Below are 21,820 nucleotides of genomic sequence, written 5' to 3' on the forward strand. Positions count from 1 at the left end.
TGAGAAGAATATCAGGACCCACCCCCCCAGTCCATTTTTGGGAATCCCCAAAAATGGACTTCTGGCAATAGCCCTGGAACGTAAACATAAATAAAGAAAAAAAAATAAGGCAATATCTTTTTATTAGACAAACAATACATTTCTTGTTTAACTTTGAAAAGGTCACACCCCCTCCTCGTGTTCAAAGACAATGGACTAATGCTGACTATAAAATACAAGTGAATCATAAAATACTTTTACAATGGTACTGCAAAAGGGGTAAGTGTGCATGTGTTAATGAGTAATATAGAAGGAGAGAGAAGAAAATTATTTCTGGTAGCAAGTTAAAGTTAAAATGATCAAATCCTTCTGAATTGACATAAAAGAACTTAAAATGGACAAGGGTTTTCACTACCAGAAATTCTACTGCCAAATTATTCCCCAAGTACACTTGCATTCATAAAATGTACAGCACTCCATCCTCTACAGCCACATAGAAGAGCTACAGAAGCATTCAAAGTCCAGTCCCAGGAGAGGAATCTGGTGACTACACCCATCCTCAAAGAAGAGCCAGTGCTGGCATTTCTTGTTGCTGATGAAAATGGCAATGGTGACTTTACTACAACTGATTAGGGACACTTTAACTTCCTCTTTCCATTGTAATGTAATTCATTATTCACTTATGGGTCAATATTCATTTGTCATAGTGGTATATCAAGGACAATAAATCCAATCCAAGGTCAGCATTTGATTTTTTAAACACAGGCCACAGTTATAAATCTACAACATTTCTTGAGCACAGCTGTTTACAAAAGTGGCAGTGCCCGAATAATCATTTTCACTAGTGACCACTGCTCGTTCTAAGGAGCTTTTGGCTGCTCTAAAACTACACAGCTATCTCGTACTTGGGCAAAGGGCCATGGATTGTGTGGGGCAGTCGAGCTGGAGTGTGCTGCTGGCAATTCAGATAGCGGCTGTTGTTCGCTAGAGAAGTGCTTTTCAGCATCAAGCCCTTTCACCGACCTTCTCATTCTAATGGTAACTAATCAAGAGATGTATTTTGTCTAACAAAATGGTTATCTTATTTTTTTGTTTGTTTCTTAACCACACAGTGCAGAACTTGTTCATTCTTCCTAAGCAGATGCTCCTCAATTGAACCTTTGTAGTCTGCAGAGGGCTCTGGCTTAGCTGAGGACCTAGTTTGCACATTATGGGGGAGGAGTCAAAAAAATAAACACATGTGATGGCTTCTGTTCAGCCCAAAACTAGACAGAGAGAACTGTGCCCATACAAAGATTATCCACATGTAAGGCTCGTTAGCAATGACATGAGAAGGGAGGAACTAATACAAGCAGCAAAAATCTCCCCAGCATATTCTACAGACACACACTTCTACTCCTTCTCTACATGTGCACTGTAGCAAGGGGGGGACGGGGGACAAAGGAAGGTAAGGAACATATTTCTTTCCCCTCCCATTATGAGCTGGCAAAGGGCTTCAATTCTTGGCTCCCTGACAGCATTCTGGGAGGAGGAAATCTGCCCTAGAAGTCTTGGTCTTCACTAAAGCAGCTGTAGCCTTCTGGGCCTGTCACCTCTTCTGTGACATATGATTGCTGCGGTTCATATTGTTGCTGCTCAGCCCCTTCAAGCAGTAGGAGACCTCCAGTCAGCATAGATTTTAAACTGGGAAAAGAAAGAGAATGTTATAGTGCCCGGGTAGCCACTGTGGCAAGTTTCAAGTTTATTAGATTTTAATAAACCGACCATCAAGCAAATATCTGGACGGTTTACATTAGATTTAAAAATGACAGATAGGAGTAGGAACAATTGAAGAAATATTAAGTAATTTAAATAATATATAGTGAACATTAAAGACATTAACAAGACGGACTTGACAGTGAGGAGAGAGGGAATGGATGGGTACAGTTACATTGTAGGTAGAAAAAGGAGAAAGAGGGGTTGGGAAAAAAACATGTTGGATGGGAATGTTGTGGCAAACAAGATATCACACACAAAAAAAAGTAATGGAGCTGTCTAATCATAAGCATAGCTCCATCTCACTTCAGTGATAGAGCAAAGAAAAGTTAGGTTTTTAACTGCTAATTTTCTTTCTTTTAATCCCTTCAGACCGGCACAGACACAGATGGGTCTACGTTCCTCTGCTAGCAGGTGGAGACTGAGACATAAACTTTTGGCTGTCGTGTAAGAGGGCTGTGCAGTCCCAAGAATAATCAGTCTGACGACTAGCCAAGTAGAACTAAGAATTGAACTATAAAACACCAACATCACTCCCAGAAGAATACTGTAGCAACTAACAAAAAAAAGATAGGGAAATACTGTTGGCTGTTGATTAGAATAAGAACCTTCAAAAACATCCCCACAGCTCGACAGCTCTGCCAGATGAACCAAAATGCCGCTGTTCTTATAAACTCCCCTAACAATCCAGACCAAAAAGAGACTGCAGGAAAAAAAATGTACTCTTTGAGAAAAAATTACAGGGCGGGGTCTATGCCAGTTTGGAGGGACTAAAAAATAAAAAAATTAGCAGGTAATAAAAAATAAAGAAGGAAAAATTAGGTTAAGTTTCTATACCATCTATCCCTTGGCGGTTTACATAAGATCAAATATACATAATGCTTAAAACGACATAAAAAGACAAACAGGATTCAAATTCCTGACAAATTACTATTAATATTCAATCTTGCAGAAGGGGAGCTATACAATGATTTAACCATTTGTATAAATACAGGACCTATAGCAAACCAATCTAATGCTTGATACATAAAATTCCATTCAACTCTATCAAAAGCTTTCTCTGCATCCAAGGATACAGAAAAAGCCGGATCATTCATATTTTTGGTTAAATTTAGCATATGGAACGCTAATCTAGAGTTATTAGATGAATGTCTTTTAGCAACAAATCCTGTTTGGTGCATATCAATAATATAAGGGAGAGCCTTGGCTAAGCGCAAAGCCAATATCTTAGCCAAAAGTTTACCATTTACATTTATTAAAGATATAGGCCTGTAGTTTGAAGCCAAATCTCTATTTGGCTTAGGCAAAACAATAGTTAATGATTCTGCCATAGTACCTGTAAAACAACCCTTAGTAAGTTGTGACTGATATAAATTTTACAAATGAAGTAAAAGAAGAATTTGGAATGCTTTATAAAATTCTACTGTAAAACCATCACCACCTGGAGCGGATCCAACTCCAAGAGATTTCAACGCTGTTTCTAATTCTTTTAGAGATATCGGCATTTCTAAACTTCTTTTTATATGAACCGGAACCTTAGGTCCAATAATTAAATTTAAAAATTCTAATCCATCCTTTTTCCTATCCGCATATGGCTTTATAAAAAAGTTAGAAATTGATTTTGTATAACTCCTTTATCATCCTTAATTGCCATAATGTTATTCCTTCTTTTTTTAGCTTTAAGATAACTTGCCAATAGTCTTCCCGCCTTATTAAAATTTCCATAATACGTTTGCTTGGAAAAAATTCCTAATCAATTTTCAATCAAAGTAAGTCAGACACTATAAAAAAGCAGAAACAAACAGTTGTGTTTTAAAGGATTTTCTAAAAGTTCCTGTCAACACATTTCTTTAACTGTCCTACCAGCGTATTCTATAACTTTACCCCAGCACAACAAAAGGTCATTACACAGGTTTCTACATATTTCGGATCACATTGCCCCTCAGTATAGCTGAATTTTCAGAGCGCAATGATCTTTTAGGGTAGCAAACAGTCATTCTTTCCTTGGAAGTACTCTGGAATTGTACCATAAAAAATTGATGACAAATCATCAAAATCTTATATTGCACTCTAGATGTCACAGGCAGCCAGTGCAATTGTTGAAGATAAGGTGTAATATGATCATATTTAGGAGCCCCTGAGATCAATCTGGCTACAGCATTTTGTACCACTTGCAATGCCCTGTCCTCCAAACCGGCACAGAAACAGATGGGATGTACTAAAGCAGTACCCATCATGGGTCAGACCCCCGAAGGGCTGCCACAAGAACATGCTCACCAAACACCGCATCCTGACGCACCTGAACGTCCACATGGTAGTGACGAACAAAAGAATGCAGAAAAGGCTGAACAACAGCCTTACAGATATCCACTGTAGACTCCATCCACGAAGCCGCTTGCCCGAGTTGAATGAGCTTTGAGAAAAATTTGGGACAAGCTTCTTTTGAAGGTACGCCGAAGTGATAGCTTCCTTGATCCAACATGCAATCGTAGCATTAGAAGCACCCTTTACAAGGACCTGCTAAAAGGACAAAAAGATGATCTGATTGATTCCTGGGTCCACTGAATATAAGCACAATGGACCCCAAGACATCCAATTTGCACAATTGTCGAAACTCCAAAGAGCTCTCCCGACTACCCAAGACCAGGAGGACAACAGACTGGTTGACATGAAAAGACAAAACGATCTTCGGCAGAAAGGATGGAACTGAATGCAGCACAACCCACTCCCTGGAGAACTCTAAGGGAGACCCACATGAAAAGGCCTGCAGTTTGGAGAAGTATCTTGCAGAAGTAATAGTCACCAGGAACATAGCCTTATAGAGTAAGGTCCTTCAACGTGCAGGAGCCAAGAGGCTTGAAAAGATGAACGAGCACAGAGAGAACCAGATTGAGATCTCAGGCTGGAACCGAAGGGCACACTAGAGGCTGGAACAATTTTGCTGCTCTCAAGAAACGAATCACATCCAGCAAAGAAGTCAAATGCAGACCATGCAACAAATCGCGAAAGACGACAAAGCCACAAGCTGAAACTGGAGGGAGGACCAGGCAAGGCACCTGTCCAGGCCATCCTGCAAGAACTCCAAGATGTGGCGCAAAGAAGTGCGAATGGGAACCATGCCTCGTGCAGAACACCACTCCTCAAAGAGACACCAAACTCGCACATAAGCCAGAGAAGTGGAAAGTCTCCGAGAACACAGGAGGGTGGAGATCACTATCTGAATAACCTTTTTTACATAGGCATTCCCTTTCAAGAGCCAAGCCGTAAGACAAATATTGGAATGGGACCCTGAGAGAGAAGGTCGGGCAAGAGGGGCAGCGGAAGAGGATTTGCCATGAGAAGACGAACAGATCCACATACCATGGACACCTGGGTCAATCCGGAACCACCAGGATCATGTGGTCTGCGTGTCAAGCAATGCGAACGACTCTGCCCACCAGTGGCCATGGAGTAAAGATACTCCTTGGGTTTTGGCCAGGTACTAGTGACCTGGATTGGCCACCGTGAGAACAGGCTACTGAGCTTGATGGACCATTGGTCTGACCCAGTAAGGCTATTCTTATGACTAATTCTATGGGGTACTGCACAGACCACTTGCACTGTTAGAATTCAGTATGTTCTCAGTCTCCACCTGTTGGCAGAGGAGAGCAAACCCAACCATCTGTGCCTGTCTGAAGGGACCATAAAGAAAGAGGCACAGACACAAATTTTATATATTACATTCTTTGACAGCACAAGTGAAGATCTGCTGAATGCTACCCATAACGAGAAGACCTAGGGACTAGAATAATTAACATGAACAGTTTTGTCTGGAATAATATACATGATGCAACCCTAAAATGCTAAACGGCTTACTAGGAGAATTTTTACCAAAAGCTGTCAGCAACTGGCTCACCAAAGATTTCTCAAAGCAGAAATAGAACAAAGGACTCCCCACCGTCATTGGATAGATTCGCTGAGAATAGCCAACCACTTACCAATTCTTGTGTTTGGATCCACTGACATGAGCCTGGTACTGCTCTATGGAATTCAGGGCTATTGAACAGATGTTGCAGTGGTATCCCTTCCCAGCTGATAAGAAAGAAAAAAAAAAAAAAAGAAGATATTATGTACTTACCCTGGTAAGCTCTTTTCCAGTAGATAGGTAAGACATTCTAGACAGCTGGGTTATTTCCCCATACTCGCATGAGCTGCAGAAGAAATCCACTCTGGATTTTTCACTCTGAATCTGTATCACTTCACTGAACAGTCTAGCGCCCTCTTCAGTCAGTACCCAAGCACCGCGAGGTACCTGTAAGAACAGGCTAAACAAAATGTTCTGCTGAAAGGAATAAAACAGTATAAAGGACCGCCATCAAAGGCTCTAAAAAAGTACACCACAACTCCTCAACAAGTTAAACACACATACAAATCCTTTCCAGCCCTCCAAGGCTAAGAAGTCTCCAAAACACAGCATGGAGAAGCATAAAATAATTGAATTGTAAACAGGCGTGGAAAAGTCAGGGCAGGGAGTCTAGAATGTTCACCTATCTGTTGGAAAAAATCTTACCAGGGTAAGTACACAATCTCTTTTTCCAGTGCAATAGGCGAGACATTCTAGACAGATGGGATGTACAAAAGAAGTGGCTATGCTGCGCCAGCCCATAAGACTGAGGACCTGGAGGCCGAGTTCTGCCTTGCAGCAACATACACTCTGAAAAACGTGATTAACATGGGAAGAGAACACCATGTTGCTGCCTCGCAAATCTCCTCAGGAAGAACGGATAAGAACATAAACATAAGAACATAAGAACTGCCATCTCCGGATCAGACCTTCGGTCCATCAAGTCCGGCGATCCGCACACGCAGAGGCCCCGCCAGGTGTACACCTGGCGTAATTTATAGTCCACCATATCTTTATATGCCTCTCTTAAGGAGATATGCATCTAGTTTGCTCTTGAAGCCTAGGACGGTCGATTCCGCAATAATCTCCTCTGGGAGGGCATTCCAGGTGTCAACCACTCTCTGAGTGAAGCAGAACTTCCTGACATTAGTCCTGAACCTGTCCCCCCTTAGCTTCATTACATGTCCTCTAGTCCGTGTCAAATTGGACAGTGTAAATAATCTTCTCTGCTCTATTTTGTCGATTCCTTTCAGTATTTTGAAGGTCTCGATCATATCCCCACGCATTCTCCTTTTCTCAAGGGAGAACAATCCTAGTGTTATAAGTCTATCCTCATATTCCAGTCTCTCCATACCCTTCACCAGTTTTGTTGCTCGTCTCTGCACCCTCTCCAGCAGTTTTATATCCTTCTTTAGGTAGGGAGACCAATGTTGGACGCAGTATTCCAAGTGTGGTCTGACCATTGCCCTATAAAGCGGCATTATAACTTTCTCCGATCTACTCGAGATTCCTTTCTTTATCATGCTGTGGTCCACAAAGAAGCTACACTCCTGATAGAAAGGGCCTGGACAGAAACAGGGGACCGAGTACCTGAATGAAGGCTGCTGAAATGGCCCTATGGAACCCACTGGAAAGGGTGGCCTTAGAAGCGGGCACACCCCCCTTAAATGAAAGAGACAGCACAAACAGATGGTCAGAGAGACCAAACACATTCATGACCTCCAAAGGATGTAAGAAAACCTTGCGTATGACCAGTTTTCACCACAGTTGATCAAGTCATAAGAATAGCATTACTAGGTCAGACCAAAGGTCCATCAAGCCCAGTAGCCCGCTCTCACGGTGGCCAATCCAAGTCACTAGTATCTGGCCAAAACCCAAGGAGTAGCAATATTCCATGCTACCAATACAGGGCAAGCAGTGGCTTTCCCCGTGTCTTTCTCAATAACAGTCTATGGACTTTCCCTCCAGGAACTTGTCTAAACCTTTCTTAACCAGCTACGTTATCCACTCTTACCACATCCTCTGGCAACGCATTCCAGAGCTTAACTATTCTCGGAGTGGAAAAAAAAATTTCCTCCTATTGGTTTTAAAAGTAACTTCGAGTGTTCCCTAGTCTTCGTAATTTTTGACGGAGTGAAAAATCGATCCACTTGTACCCTTTCTACTCCACTCAGGGTTTTGTAGACTTCAATCATATCTCCCCTCAGCCGTCTGTTTTCCAAGCTGAAGAGCCCTAACTGTTTTAGTCTTTCCTCATACGAGAGGAGTTCCATCACCTTTACCATCTTGGTTGCTCTTATCTCAAGAAAGATATAATGGCGCTATAAAAGGTTCAAAGGAGATCAGAATTGAACGCAGTATTCCAGATGAGGTTGCACCATGGAACGATACAGGGGCATTATAACATTCTTAGTCTTGTTAACCATCCCTTTTTTAATAATTCCTAGCATCCTATTTGCTGTTTTAGCTGTTGCCGCATATTGGGTGGAAGATTTCATCGTATTGTCTTCGATGACACCCAGATCCTTTTCTTGGGCACTAATCCCCAAGGTGGACCCTAGAATCTGGTAACTGATTCTTCCCAATGTGCATCACTTTGCATTTGTACACATTAAATTTCAACTGCCATTTTGACACCCAGTCTTCCAATTTCCTAAGGTTCACCTGCAATTTTTCACAATCCGCATGCATTTTAACAACTTTGAACAGTTTAGTGTCATCTGCAAATTTAGTTAAAGAACATAAGAAGTTGCCTCCACTGGGTCAGACCACAGGTCCATCCTGCCCATCAGGTCCATGACCTGTGAAGTGGTTCCTGGCCATTTTTTTATAACCTACTTCTGCTTCTATCTGTACCCCTCAATCTCTTTATCCTTTAGGAACTTATCTAAACCTTCCTTGAACCCCTGTACTGTGCTCTGGCCTATCACAACCTCTGGAAGCGCGTTCCATGTGTCCACCACCCTCTGGGTAAAAAAGAATTTCCTAGCATTTGTCCTAAACCTGTCCCCTTTCAATTTCTCCGAGTGACCCCTAGTGCTTGTGGTTCCCCACAGTCTGAAGAATCTGTCCTTATCTACCTTCTCTATGCCCTTCGGGATTTTGAAGGTTTCTATCATGTCTCCTCTAAGTCTCCTCTTCTCTAGGGAGAACAGCCCCAGCATTTTCAACCTGTCAGCGTATGAAAAATTTTCTATACCTCTTATCAGTTTAGTCGCTCTTCTCTGGACCCCTTCGAGTACTGCCATGTCTTTCTTGAGGTACGGCGACCAGTACTGGACACAGTACTCCAGGTGCAGGCGCACCATTGCACGATACAGCGGCATGATGACTTCCTTTGTCCTGGTTGTGATACCCTTTTTAATGATGCCCAGCATTCTGTTTGCTTTCTTTGAGGCTGTCGCACACTGTGCCGATGGTTTCAATGTTGTGTCCACCATCACCCCCAGGTCTCTTTCAAGGTTGCTCACCCCTAGCAATGTTCCCCCCATTTTGTAACTGAACATCGGGTTCTTTTTCCCTACATGCATGACCTTGCATTTCTCTATGTTAAAACTCATTTGCCACTTTTTTGCCCACTCCTCCAGTCTCGTCAGGTCCCTTTGCAGGTCTTCACAGTCTTCCGTGGTTCTGACCCTGCTGCAGAGTTTGGTGTCATCAGCAAATTTAATGACCTCACATTTCATCCCCGTCTCCAGGTCGTTAATAAATATATTGAACAGGAGCAGTCCCAACACTGATCCCTGTGGAACTCCGCTCGTGACCCATTGCCAGTCTGAGTAATGGCCTTTTACTCCAACCCTCTGTTTCCTGCCTGCCAGGCAGCGTTTGATCCATCGGTGGACTTCCCCTTGCACCCCGTGGTTCCACAGCTTCTTGAGCAGCCGTTCGTAGGGTACCTTGTCAAAAGCTTTTTGGAAGTCAAGGTAAATGATGTCTATGGATTCCCCTTTATCCATCTGGCTGTTTATTCCCTCTAAGAAGTACAATATGTTCGTGAGGCACGACCTTCCCTTGTAGAAGCCGTGCTGGCTCACCTTCAGTTGTCCATTGTTTTCTATGTATTCGCAGATTGTGCCCTTAACCAGTGTTTCCATCATCTTTCCCGGGACCGAGGTCTAGCTCACCAGCCTGTAGTTTCCCGGGTCACCCCTTGATCCCTTCTTAAAGATGGGCGTGACATTTGCTATTTTCCAGTCCTCTGGGATCTCCCCAGTTTTTAAGGATAGATTACCGTATTTTCTCGCATATAATGCGCGCGTTATACGTGGTTTTTACGTACCACGCATACGCTTGCACGTTATACGCGTGAGCGCGTTGTACAAAATTTTTTTTACATAGTCCCCCTCCCCCGACGTCCGATTCACCCCCCGCAGGACCGCTCGCACCCCCACCCCGAAGGACCGCTCGCACGCACTCCCACCCGCACCGCCTCCCGATCCTCCCCCCCATCATGTAGAAGCTCCTACCAGTGTCCTGCTGCTTCCTCTTGGCGGTCCCGACACCCGACACGATCGGGGCAAGAGGGAGCTCAAGCCCTCTTGCCCCAGCCAACCGCGGCACACCCGACACGATCGGGGCAAGAGGGAGCTCAAGCCCTCTTGCCCCAGCCAACCGCGGCACCCCCCACACGATCGGGGCAAGAGGGAGCTCAAGCCCTCTTGCCCCCCCCCCGACATGATCGGGGCAAAAGGGAGCCCAAGCCCTCTTGCCCCGCCGACTCCCCAACAATATCGGGCCAGGAGGGAGGCCAAGTCCTCCTGGCCCTGGTGACCCCCCCCCCCCGCGACCATGTGCCCAAGGCCCCGCCCCCAGGAGGGACCTACCGGGCCTATTCTGATTGGCCCAGGCGCCTTAGGCCCCACCAGTAGGCGGAGCTTTGGGACGGATGGGCCAATCCGGCCTCATTCCGTCGTTGGCTGCCTGCCGGACAGGCGGGTTTGGCTCCCGTCTGTCCGGCCAACTACACAAAGGTACGGGGAAGGGGGGTGGGGGTGTCGTGGGGTCGGCCAGGGGGGCGGTCGTTGGGAGTGGGGTTTGCGTCGAGGGCAGGAGGGCCTAGGATCCCTCCTGCCCGTAATGTAGTGCGGGGTGGGGGTAGGAGGTCGCATGGCCAGGAGGGTTTGGGCTCCCTCCTGGCCCGAACAACTAGCGGAGGGGGGGGGGCGGTCGCCAGGGCCAGGAGGACTTGGGCTCCCTCCTGGCCCGATATTGTCGGAGAGTTGGGGAGTCGGCGGGGCAAGAGGGCTTGGGCTCCCTTTTGCCCCGATCGTGTCGGGGGTGCCGTGGTTGGCTGGGGCAAGAGGGCTTGAGCTCCCTCTTGCCCCGATCGTGTCGGGGAGTCAGGGGGGGGCAAGAGGGCTTGAGCTCCCTCTTGCCCGATCGTGTCGGGGGTGCTGCGGTTGGCTGGGGCAAGAGGGCTTGAGCTCCCTCTTATCCCGATCGTGTCGGGGGTGCCGCGGTTGGCTAGGGCAAGAGGGCTTGAGCTCCCTTTTGCCCCGATCGTGTCGGGGAGTCGGGACCGCCAAGAGGAAGCAGCAGGACACCAGTAGGAGCTTCTACATGATGGGGGGGGGTCGAGAGCCTGTGGGGGTGCGAGCGGTCCTTCAGGGTGGGGGTGCGGGTGCGTGCGAGCGGTCCTTCGGGGTGCGGGTGTGTGCGAGCGGTCCTGTGGGGGGGGGGTGAATTGGACGTCGGGGGGGGGGGGGGGCATCAGGCTTTCAGGGTGGGGACAGGACTTCAAGGGAGAGAGGAGAGTCGGGGCGGGCGAAAGGAGAGTCGGGGTGGCCAGAGGAGAGTCGGGGCGGGCGAAAGGAGAGTCGGGCGGCGACGGGAGAGTCGGGCAGCATGCGCGGTATACGGGTGTGCGCGGTATATAAAAATTTCTGTACATAGATTTGTGTTTTTCGCGCGCTATACCCGTGTGCGCGTTTTACACGGGTGCCCGTTATCTACATGAAAATACGGTACATATTTGGCGAAGTGTTTCCACTATTTCATTTCTTAGTTCTTTTAGTACCCTTGGGTGGATGCCGTCCGCACCTGGTGATTTGTCGCTCTTTAGTCTGTCTATCTGTCGAAGGACATCCTCTCGGTTCGCCACTAGTTGGGCCAGCTTTTCATCATGGTCTCCGTTTATGATCTCCTCGGGTTCTGGGATATTGGATGTGTCCTCTCTTGTGAAGACTGACGAGAAGAACTTGTTTAACCTGTCAGCTATCTCTTTTTCCTCCTTTACCACTCCCTTCCTGTCTCCATCATCCAATGGTCCCACTTCCTCCCTGGTTGGTTGTTTCCCCTTCACATACCTGAAGAATGTTTTGAAGTTTCTTGCTTCCCCCGCCAGTCTCTCCTCATACTCTCTTTTTGCTTTCCTAATCACTCGGTGACAATCTTTTTGGTGTCTTTTGTGCTCCTTCTGGTTGTCCTTTGTTTGGTCCTTTTTCCATTTTCTGAAGGATGGTTTCTTGTCACTTATCGCCTTCTTTACTGCATTTGTTATCCACGCCGGGTTTTTTGTTCGATTCTTTTTGCACCCTTTCCTAAACCTGGGGACGTACAGGTCTTGTGCCTCATGCACCATGCCCTTGAGTAGGGCCCAGGCTTCCTTTACGGTCTCCATCTTCCCTGAGCTGTTGCTGAGCTTTTTTCCCACCATTTTCCTCATGGCCTCGTAATTTCCTTTTCTGAAATTGAGTGCTGTCGTTGTGGTTCTTTTCACCTTTGGATTTTCCTATTTTTAGTTTGTACTGGATCATGTTGTGATCACTGTTTCCTAGTGGTGCTAGTACTACCATCTCCTTTGTGGGTCCCCCTAGCCCGTTGAGGATTAGGTCAAGAGTGGCATCCCCTCGTGTTGGTACCGTGACCAGCTGTTCCATGAAACAGTCCCTTACTGCCTCTAGGAATTTTGTTTCTTTCATGCAATTTGAGTGTCCAATGCTCCAGTCTATTCCAGGGTAGTTGAAATCCCCCATAACTACCACACTTCCACTTTTGCATACCTGCCTCAATTCGGCCTCCAGGTCCTGGTCGTTTGCTTCTGGTTGTCCTGGTGGGCGATAGTAGTCCCAATTTAATGTCCGCTCCATTTCCTCCTGTTGGCAGGAAAGTAGGCAACCACAATCCCTGCTCAACAGGAACAGCTGAAACAACAGCCTAGAGCACCAAAACCAACAGAGAACCATCTGAAAGAAGGCCAAAGAGAGCCTAGAGAAAGCTAGACAGCACCAGGCTAGAGTCCAAGACTGGGAAAGGAGGACCAATCAGTTGTCCGCTAGGACATAGCCCCTGCAAGAATGGAGCGATAGTGAGATGAGCCGCTCCAGAGGACCAACTGCCCCAGGATTTAAGTAAGAGACCTCAGCTTCCGGACCCTGCAGAGAAGCTACTGAAAGGTCAGTATTCTTCTAGCGGGAAAAACAGCAAAAATCCTCAAGATTGGAGCTGAATAGCAAGAAGCGGAGTACAGATCCATCCTGACGTGGAGTCACCAACATCGGAAGGCCTTCCACACTGACCTCCAGGACGACTGTACAGATTGTAGAAGAGCTGCAACAAGGTCAGAAGTCATGGGGGAAGCCTCTGCTTGCTCTTAATCAGTAGCATGGAATGTTGCTACTCTCTGGGTTTTGGCCAGGTACTAGTGACCTGGATTGGCCACCGTGAGAATGGGCTACTGGGTTTGATAGACCATTGGTCTGACCCAGTAAGACTATTCTTATGTTTTTATCTCAGAGGCTCAAAGGCTGCCTGCTCAAGAGCTCTACTGGAAAGCCAAAGGTCCCGGAACTGGCATGGAAGGATCCAAAGAAGTGCTCAGTTCAAAGACTGCGACCTGTACACTTGCGCAATCCAGCTCAAGCCACCAACAGCACGCAGCCAGAATGTACCAAGAGCCCCATGGCCCTGAAGTAAAAACAGGGAAGAGAGAGCTTTTGATGCCAGCACTTCATAAGTGTGCCAATCCCTCCGCTGGATCGTCGATGGAAGAAGAGACATAAATGCTGAAATCCTAATTGATGCAGAGACTCTGTCAGCACTCCACAACCATTGGAAAAGCTTGTGGGAACAGGGTCCACTCGCTCGGATCAAGAGACTGTCCGCTGATGAGGTCTACTTGAAGGTTGTCCACTCTCACTATGTGCGCTGCTGCCAGCTTCAGAAGGCGCTCCATCGAAGACAAAGAAGGGGGGGCTTCCTGAGCCAGAGAAGTACTCTTGGTCCCTTCCTGGTGAAAGACAGAGGCCACTGCCACTGCAAAGGCAGAGAAAACCTCGATCTCCTGCAGTCTTCTGTAACCGTAGCCAAGCAAGCCAAGGGTTCTGAGTTCCACAGGACAGAAGGATCACTTCCTCTGCGAGAGCATCCAGCTTCTGATTAGGACAATGATTGCAAAGATCTCCCCAGCCCCAAAGGCTAACATCTGTCTAACACAATCCAGGAGACAAGGAGGAGCGGAAAGCTCCTGCAGAGATATCATGGGCGAATCCACCGAACCATGCGTGCTTGAATCTGAAGAAGCCACAGAAGAGAAATCTGCCAGGCATCACAGCGAAGTGCCCAGCAAAAAGCAGAGAAAACGCATGTGTACTCCTGTTCAGGAAACAACATCCAGCGTGGCAGTCATGAAGCCCAGGACTTGAAGAGAATCCCCTGCCAAAGGAGCTGACCGCTCAAACATCTGTACACACAGCTTCTGTCTGCGAGACTTGGGCACGCAGACATAGCCCGTAGCCATACCGAAGATGACTTCCAAGCAAGCCAACGACTGTGGGGCTGCAGAGAACTAATGCTGAGGATGACAAACCAGCCCAAATCCTCCAGCATCTGAAGAACCTGCTCCACTGTGTGATGACCCATGACCAACGAGGAAGCTCTGAGCAACCAGACAGCTACATAAAGGTGAACCTGCAAATCCATTGCCCTCAGGTAAACTGTCACCACCACCATCACCTTGGTGAAATTCCAAGGAGCTAAAGCTCGCCCAAAGGGCAGGGCCGAACACTGGCAAAGTTACGCCATAACCTGAAAAGCACAGTTACTTACTGTAACAGGTGTTATCCAGGGAAAGCAGGCAGATATTCTCACAAGTGGGTGACGTCATCCACAGAGCCCTGATATGGACAGCTTTAAAAGTGTATCGCCATTGTAAGAACTTAAGTTTGCGAACTGCCCGCACCATGCATGAGTGAGTGCCTTCCCACCCAACGCCGCTCACGGCTCCTCATTTTGATAAGCATGCTAAGAAGCCAACTAGGGGAGGTGGGTGGGTTGTGAGAATACTGCCTGCTGTGGTAAGTAACTGTGCTTTATCCCTAGACTCTCACTGGCTACCTATGCAAGCACGAATTCAATTCAAATTCTACTGTCTATTATTCAAAGCATTAAACGGCTCCGCCCCCCCTATCTAAACAACCGCCTAAACCAGATCCTCACCTCAAGACAAAGAAGAACTCCGAACCCTTTTGCCTTTCCTCCATTCAAGGGCACTCAGCGTAAAAAGATGTTTGATAACCTTCTGGCGACGCAAGCAGCAAACTTAACCACTCCATCTCCAACCTGTTGACGGCAAAGGGCGACTTCAAAACTTTTCGAAAAGAAATCAAAACCCATAACCTACTTTTCAAAAAATGTATCCAGATATCTTAACCCAACCCTTCCCCCTCCTCCTAGATAAATTCTCCCCCAAAACCTCCACTTAAATAATCTCTTCCTCCCCAAAACACCAACCAAGTATTCAGATCCCTGAAATGTAACGTAATCTTATTTGTACTCTAACTGTAATCTATTTGTTATATCACACAGTAATGTACAATCAATTTAATATCCAATTTGCAAGTTCTTCCAGAATTAATCCAGGTACCTCTCCTCCCTTGTAACCAAAAAAACAAAAAACAAAAAAAACAAATCCCAAAACTGTTGTAACTTCACTGGAAATGTCCAGTTAGCTCTTTTGTAATCCGCCTTGAACTGCAAGGTATAGGCGGAATAGAAGTCCCTAAAGTAAAGTAATGTAAACACGCAGCATATTCTCGCATGTGGGACTCCCTAGCTTACTATGATGGATGGAGGGAGAGTTGTAAACCGCCTAGAAGTCGCAAGATTGTGGCGGTATAGATTGCAAACAGTAATGCGATATACATGTATGAATTGAGGACCAAGAAGCAGCTTTACAGATTATCAACAGGAGTTGAGTGAAGGAAAGCAACTGAAGCTGCCATAGCTCTGACTTTGTGGGCTGCGACATGACTCCCCAGTGGCAGCCCAGCCTGAGCATAAGAAAAGGAGATACTAGAGGCCAACCATGTTGAAATCGTTCTCTTGAATACAGGATATCCCAACTTGTTAGTATCAAAGGAGACGAAAAGTTGAGGAGAAGTTCTATGTGGCTGAGTTCTCTGCAAGTAGTAAGCCAACGCTCTTTTGCAGTCTAGAGTGTGAAAAGCCGTCTCTCCAGGATGAGAACAAGTCTTAGGGAAAAATACTGGAAGTTCGATAGATAGATTGAGATGGAATTCAGTGACGACTTTAGGAAGAAACTTCAGATGGGTGCAAAGCACCACTTTGTCATGGAGGCATACTGTGAAAGGAGGATCCGCTACCAGAGCTCACTGAGTTGTCGAGCTGAAGATAGGGAGATGAGAAAAACCACTTTCCAAGTAAAGTATTTAAGATGAGCTGTAGACATTTGTTCAAAAGGAGGCTTCATCAAAGCAGCAAGGACCACATTGATATCCCAAACCACTGTAGGTGGTTTGACATTGAAAATTCCTTTCATGAATCTGGACACAAGAGGATGAGCAGTGAGAGGTTTACTATCAAGTGGTCTGTGAAACACATTAATAGCACTGAGATGAACTCTCTAATCAAAGTGGTTTTGAGACCTGACTATGTTTCCACCCTTGTAGACCACTGGCTGCACACCAGGACAGACGGAGGTGTGAAAATGCAGCCTACACGCTGCGGAACACCGCTGAGCCCCCTAAGTATGCCAAACAGTCTGCGCTCGACCAACCTGCTTAACAGGGAATGAGACTAAGTCAGGGATGGCCCTGAATTCCAGCAAAGACTATACAGACTGGCTAACAGATACCTCAAACAGGCAGAGCTTCAAATCCACTTTAAACGTGAAATTAAACCCGAAACAAAAGACTGTTCAGTGAAGTGATATAGAGGCAGAGTGAAAAATCCAGGGTGGATTTTTTTCTGCAGCTCATGCGAGTATGAGGAAATAACCCAGCTGTCTAGAAAGTCTCATCTATTGCACTGGAAATTAATATACAGTGGGCATTACAGAGCTTAGGAGGCAACATGATCGGAAATAGAGGAAAGTAACCCTTATGTACTTCACCTTCTTTCATTTAAGCTGTATTTGCAAACATGCTTTTAATACAACTACAGTACAAGCAAATCTAAGACACACTATGTACAGCTTAGCAGGTTTTAGCAAGAACTTACCCAAAGAAGAGGGCACAGTAGAAGAGGAAGAGGGGGAAGTGCTAGAAGAAGATCCAGCAGCTGTGGAAGAAGAGCTTGAATACTGTGTCAACAGCTTCAGTTTCGTCTCCTGCTTTTTGTGTTTCTTGCCCACATAATGCTGTCTGGCCATCAGCGGGTTGTTGAATGTTGCATGGCAGAGTCTACAAAACTTGTCTGGATCTGTTGTGTCCAATTCTTCATTTTTAGGAGGCGCAAAAGGACCAGCAAAGTTTGTTGGGTTTCTCAACTGAGAAATAGCTTCAAAAAAGTAAAACAAATAAATAAACAGACTTCTGGGACAGTAGGCAAGAAAACTATGCTCAAACTGTAAACTGCAACAGTACCTTCTCCACAGTGACCTTGTTCCTTTATCTTCAGGTTCTTAGCATGGGTTTTGCCCTCATAGTGAGACTGTGCCACAACAGGCGATGAAAAAGTCATGTTACAGATAGGACAGCATTTATTACGATCCTCATTATCATTGCTGCTCTCCTAAAGACAGAAGAATTATGGGTATCATTTTTTTTAAAGAAAACCTTGAAAAGTTTATCTAGCTGTATTTATGTATTCTAAGGTCTGAATGCATAATTTCTCAAAATCTATCCACATCACTCTTCAAAGCCTGGGAGAGGAGCAGAGGACATTTTTCTCTCTGGGAGGAAAGGAGACAAGATATTTCTCTAAGTAAGTATACATTATTTTGCTCTGAGCTTTGCTAATTTGGGGGATAAAAGCTAAACAGTAGATCTTAAAAGAGCAAGCTTACTTAGCTAGTTTCCATAGAGTAAAAGCCTTTTTAAACTTGGGAACTTTCTGCTAGAAATACTCTGCATTCCCTCCCTTCCACCCCACACCTGCCCATCTCTACCTCATTTCCTTTACTTATAGTCTTAATTTAAATAGTTAAATATCCCACTTATTACATTACATTGATGTCATGAAAGGTATTGGCGGGATAGAAGACAATAGGTGAACAAGTAATTACATATTCTTATTATATTTCCTTATTTGTTAAGACTCAAAACACTAAATAAAGCATACAAATTATTTTAAGGCTCTCTATACCAATCTAAAACAGTGTTCTTCAACTGCCAGTCCGTGAAGGATTTGTGTCCCCTGCAAGCGTATGTCCGTCTTCCTTCCGGCTTGGCTGCTGTTTATCTTCAGCGCCAGCTGCACTTGTTTGCCGGGACAGTGCACAGTGGCTCTTGCACGCTGCACATGGCTGACCTGGAACCGGAGCCGCTGTGCGCTGGCCCAGCAAACAAGTGCAGCTGGTGCTGAAGATAAGGAGTAGCCAAGCTGGAAGGAAGACTGTGCCCGACGGTTGAGATAACTGCCTGGGATCCCCGACTGACCAGAGAGGCTTCCCTCCGGTTCGCGCAGGGCTGGCGAGATCAAGTCGGCAGTTAAATTTCCTGCCGACTGCGGTTCCTGCTGACTAATGTTCCTCCCAGCCTCAGGTGATCAAGACAGGCTGCCGACGTCAGGGCCTTCCCTCTCTGCGTCTCGCCTGTTCGGAAACAGGAAGTTGAAACCAAAATAGGCGGGACTCAGAGAGTGAAGGTCCCGACGTCGGCAGCCTGTCTAGATCGCCGCCCCTGCCGAGTTGCTGAAGAGGGCCGCGGGGAAGTTGCGAGTAGAATGGAGAGAGCTGCAGATTCAGGTGCAGGTGGAGGGAGATGGTCAGCGTGTGCGAGCAAGATCCTGGGAAGCCTTCACAATGGCTGTCTCCCCTCCCACCAGCTCTCCTATTTGCCAGGGCAGTGATTTACCGGTAACTTCCTGCAGGCAAGTACTGAGAGCTGCTGGAAGGGGAGGAAGCCACTGTAGGAGGCTGGGAAGGTGCTGGATAAAGGGAGAGCTGTTACTGGACTTGAAGGGAGAAAGAAGGAGAGATGCTGCTGGGAGGGGAGGAGGGAAAGGGATGGGAAGAGAGTTAATGTTGGATAGAGGGAGGAGGGAAGGGAGAAGAAGGAGAGATGCTGCTGGGAGGGGAGGAGGGAAAGGGATGGGAAAAGAGTTAATGTTGGATAGAGGGAGGAGGGAAGGGAAAAGGAAAAAAAGGAAGGAGGGAAGGGAGAAAGAAAAAAGGAAGGAAACAGCTGGCAGGGAGATTACAGGAGGGGAAGGGGGTCAGGGTGCAATGGAGAGATCAGATGAGGGAAAGGGGAGAGAGAGGAATGAGAAAGTAGAGAAACATTGATGCTGGAAAGGGGGTCAGCAGAGAAATAAGAGAGGGATAAAGATGCTAGATCTTGTGTAGGAGAGATAAAAATGAAGAAGGCAGTGAAGCTGGAATGAATGATGTAAAAAGGAGAGAGGAAGAACAGGCTGGATGAAGAGGGGCATAGAAAGAAGTCAGATACATATGGAAGGGGGAGAGGGCAGACATTGGATGGAACAGGCAGATGCTGGAAGGAAAAGAGTGAAAAGAAGATGAAAGCAGAAACCACAGACAACAAAAGGTAGAAAAAAATAATTTTATTTCTATTTTGTCATTAGAATACATCAGATTTGAAATATATATCCTGCTAGAGACATAACTGGGGACTGCAGTATTCTGTTAGCATGATATTTCTATGTAACATTCTATAATAACTTGGTTTGTTCAGTTTTCTTGATAGTAGAGGGGAGGGGAGACAGGGGTTTTATTGGTCCATGCTCTGTATATTTGTATTTATAAAATCACAATTGTTCAGAATATTGTTTCTTTTTATACTTTAATAAAATACGTTCAATATAAAATCATAATTGCGGCTTGTGCAGATGGGATCAGATGGTTTGCGGGGACCGAGCTCGTGGAGATGGGGCGTAAACGGGGTTTTTTAAATTTTAGTCCTAGTAGTTTGCTGATGCACAAAATAATTCTTTTATTTCTGCCGGTCCACGAGTGTAAAAAGATTGAAGAACACTGATCTAGAGTATGATGTGAGTACAAATTTGTCCCCGTCACCACGGGATCTATCTCCATCCCAGTTCAGTCCCCATCTGCACAAGTAGATGCGGACAGAGCTTGCAGGGAAGGGATGGAGATATAAAGTAGATAATGACACGGGGAAACTTATCCCCATGGGATCTATCTTCTTAAGGCATATTTGTTTTGCAATGGTCTGATTATGTTATGTAAAAATATATACACTACAACTAGTGCTTATTTTCAACCTACAAGTACAGCCCATACTCTGAAAGATACTTTTTTCCCCCAATTCTATTTTTATTTTGAAACAACAAAATATAAAGTAGACTGCAAATATTTGTCTCTCATCTTAACACTCAACATAAAATATATTATGCTCAAGTACTGAACACTGCACTAACAAATTGCTTAATAAAGAGCTCTAGGGGAAAGAAAAGACTGAAGGTTTCTTTTTTTGGTTTCTACTCTTAAGCTCTCTACAGCCAACATCTGTCTGCTTATGATGATGATTTTTGACATTGAATTGAAAATTCTAGTGGTTCGACTCTCACCTTCTCCAGCAACTTCAGCTTTTTCTCCGGGAACAGCTCCTCCTCCTCCTCCTCGCTGTGAATCGACAGGTACCTTCGCACTTTGTTCGCGTGCTTCTTGCTCTGCAACACAAAGACAAGGCTGAGTCCCGTCCGCGCAGCTCGAGTCCAGCGGCCACGTCTTCCCACCGGCCCCAGTACCTGGTAATGCGCGAGCTTCTGCGACTCGGAGATGAGCACGGCGCTGCACACGCGGCAATGGCCGTCGGTGAAGAGGTGGCGGTTCTCCTGGATCAAGCGGTCAACTGCGGGGACAAAAGAACGACAGGCTGCCGTGAAATCATTGCGAGGCGCCGAGCGCGAGTCCCGGCGGGGACGGGGGACTCACCTGCCTCCTTCCCCACCGGCAGCGCCCGAGCGTCTCCGTTGCTGCCGGGCTCCTCCGCCATCTTGGCTCTCCTCACAGCAACGGCGGCGGCGGCCCGAGTCTCGCGAGAAGTGGCGGCCGGCCCGCTCTCGCGAGATTGGCGCCGGCGGTTGAAGCCGCTCTCGCGAGCCCTTTGTTCGCGGCGAGTCACGTGGCGACTTTTGAAAGTGGCGCTTGCCCTTCCCCCACGCGCGCCGGTCCCGCTGAAAGGCGCATTTTCACGTTTATAGACGGTCCCTGCTCGGAAGAGCTCACAATCTCCCCTGGACAGATAGACATGACATAGAGGGTTAGGGATGCAGAACCCAAGAGGACAGGAGTTAGGAGTCAAGACGGTCCCTGCTCGGAAGAGCTTACAATCTCACTTAGACAGACATGACATAGAGGGTTAGGGATGCAGAACCCAAGGGGAGAGGAGTTAGGAGTCAAGATGGTCCCTGCTCGGAAGAGCTTACAATCTCACTTAGACAGACATGACATAGAGGGTTGGGGATGCAGAACCCAAGGGGAGAGGAGTTAGGAGTCAAGATGGTCCCTGCTCGGAAGAGCTTACAATATCACTTAGACAGACATGACATAGAGAGTTAGGGATGCAGAACCCAAGAGGACAGGAGTTAGGAGTCAAGACGGTCCCTGCTCGGAAGAGCTTAAATCTCACTTGGACAGATAGACATGACATAGAGGGTTAGGGATGCAGAACCCAAGGGGAGAGGAGTCATGATGGTCCCTGCTCGGAAGAGCTTACAATCTCACTTAGACAGACATGACATAGAGGGCTGGGGATGCAGAACCCAAGGGGAGAGGAGTCAAGATGGTCCCTGCTCGAAGAGCTTACAATCTCACTT

The 21,820-nt window shown here is 46.4% G+C and overlaps 1 protein-coding gene across 1 annotated transcript; it reads right to left on the bottom strand.

The window, feature by feature from the left end:
* Positions 1–105: 105 nt before the first annotated feature.
* On the bottom strand, positions 106–21,096 carry ZNF346 (zinc finger protein 346). Its single transcript, XM_033927546.1, has 7 exons — positions 20,937–21,096; positions 20,750–20,853; positions 20,570–20,671; positions 17,443–17,590; positions 17,078–17,356; positions 5,712–5,805; positions 106–1,662 (listed from the first exon to the last, which is right to left on the bottom strand). The coding sequence occupies exons 1-7, from the start codon at positions 20,995–20,997 to the stop codon at positions 1,521–1,523; spliced, it is 930 nt and encodes a 309-aa protein (XP_033783437.1). The 5' UTR covers positions 20,998–21,096; the 3' UTR covers positions 106–1,520.
* Positions 21,097–21,820: the final 724 nt, after the last annotated feature.

This window comes from Geotrypetes seraphini, chromosome 18 (genome assembly GCF_902459505.1).
Source record: "Geotrypetes seraphini chromosome 18, aGeoSer1.1, whole genome shotgun sequence".
NCBI lineage: Eukaryota > Metazoa > Chordata > Amphibia > Gymnophiona > Dermophiidae > Geotrypetes > Geotrypetes seraphini.

Bases quoted from the DNA above. Each gene is read 5' to 3' on its own strand.
- ZNF346 (XM_033927546.1), bottom strand. From the start codon at position 20,997: ATGGCGGAGGAGCCCGGCAGCAACGGAGACGCTCGGGCGCTGCCGGTG. The intron at 20,672-20,749 runs GTACTGGGGCCG...TTTGTGTTGCAG, and splicing joins AGAAGCTCGCGCATTACCAG to AGCAAGAAGCACGCGAACAA. The intron at 5,806-17,077 runs GTAAGTTCTTGC...CTTTCTTATCAG, and splicing joins TACTGTGCCCTCTTCTTTGG to CTGGGAAGGGATACCACTGC.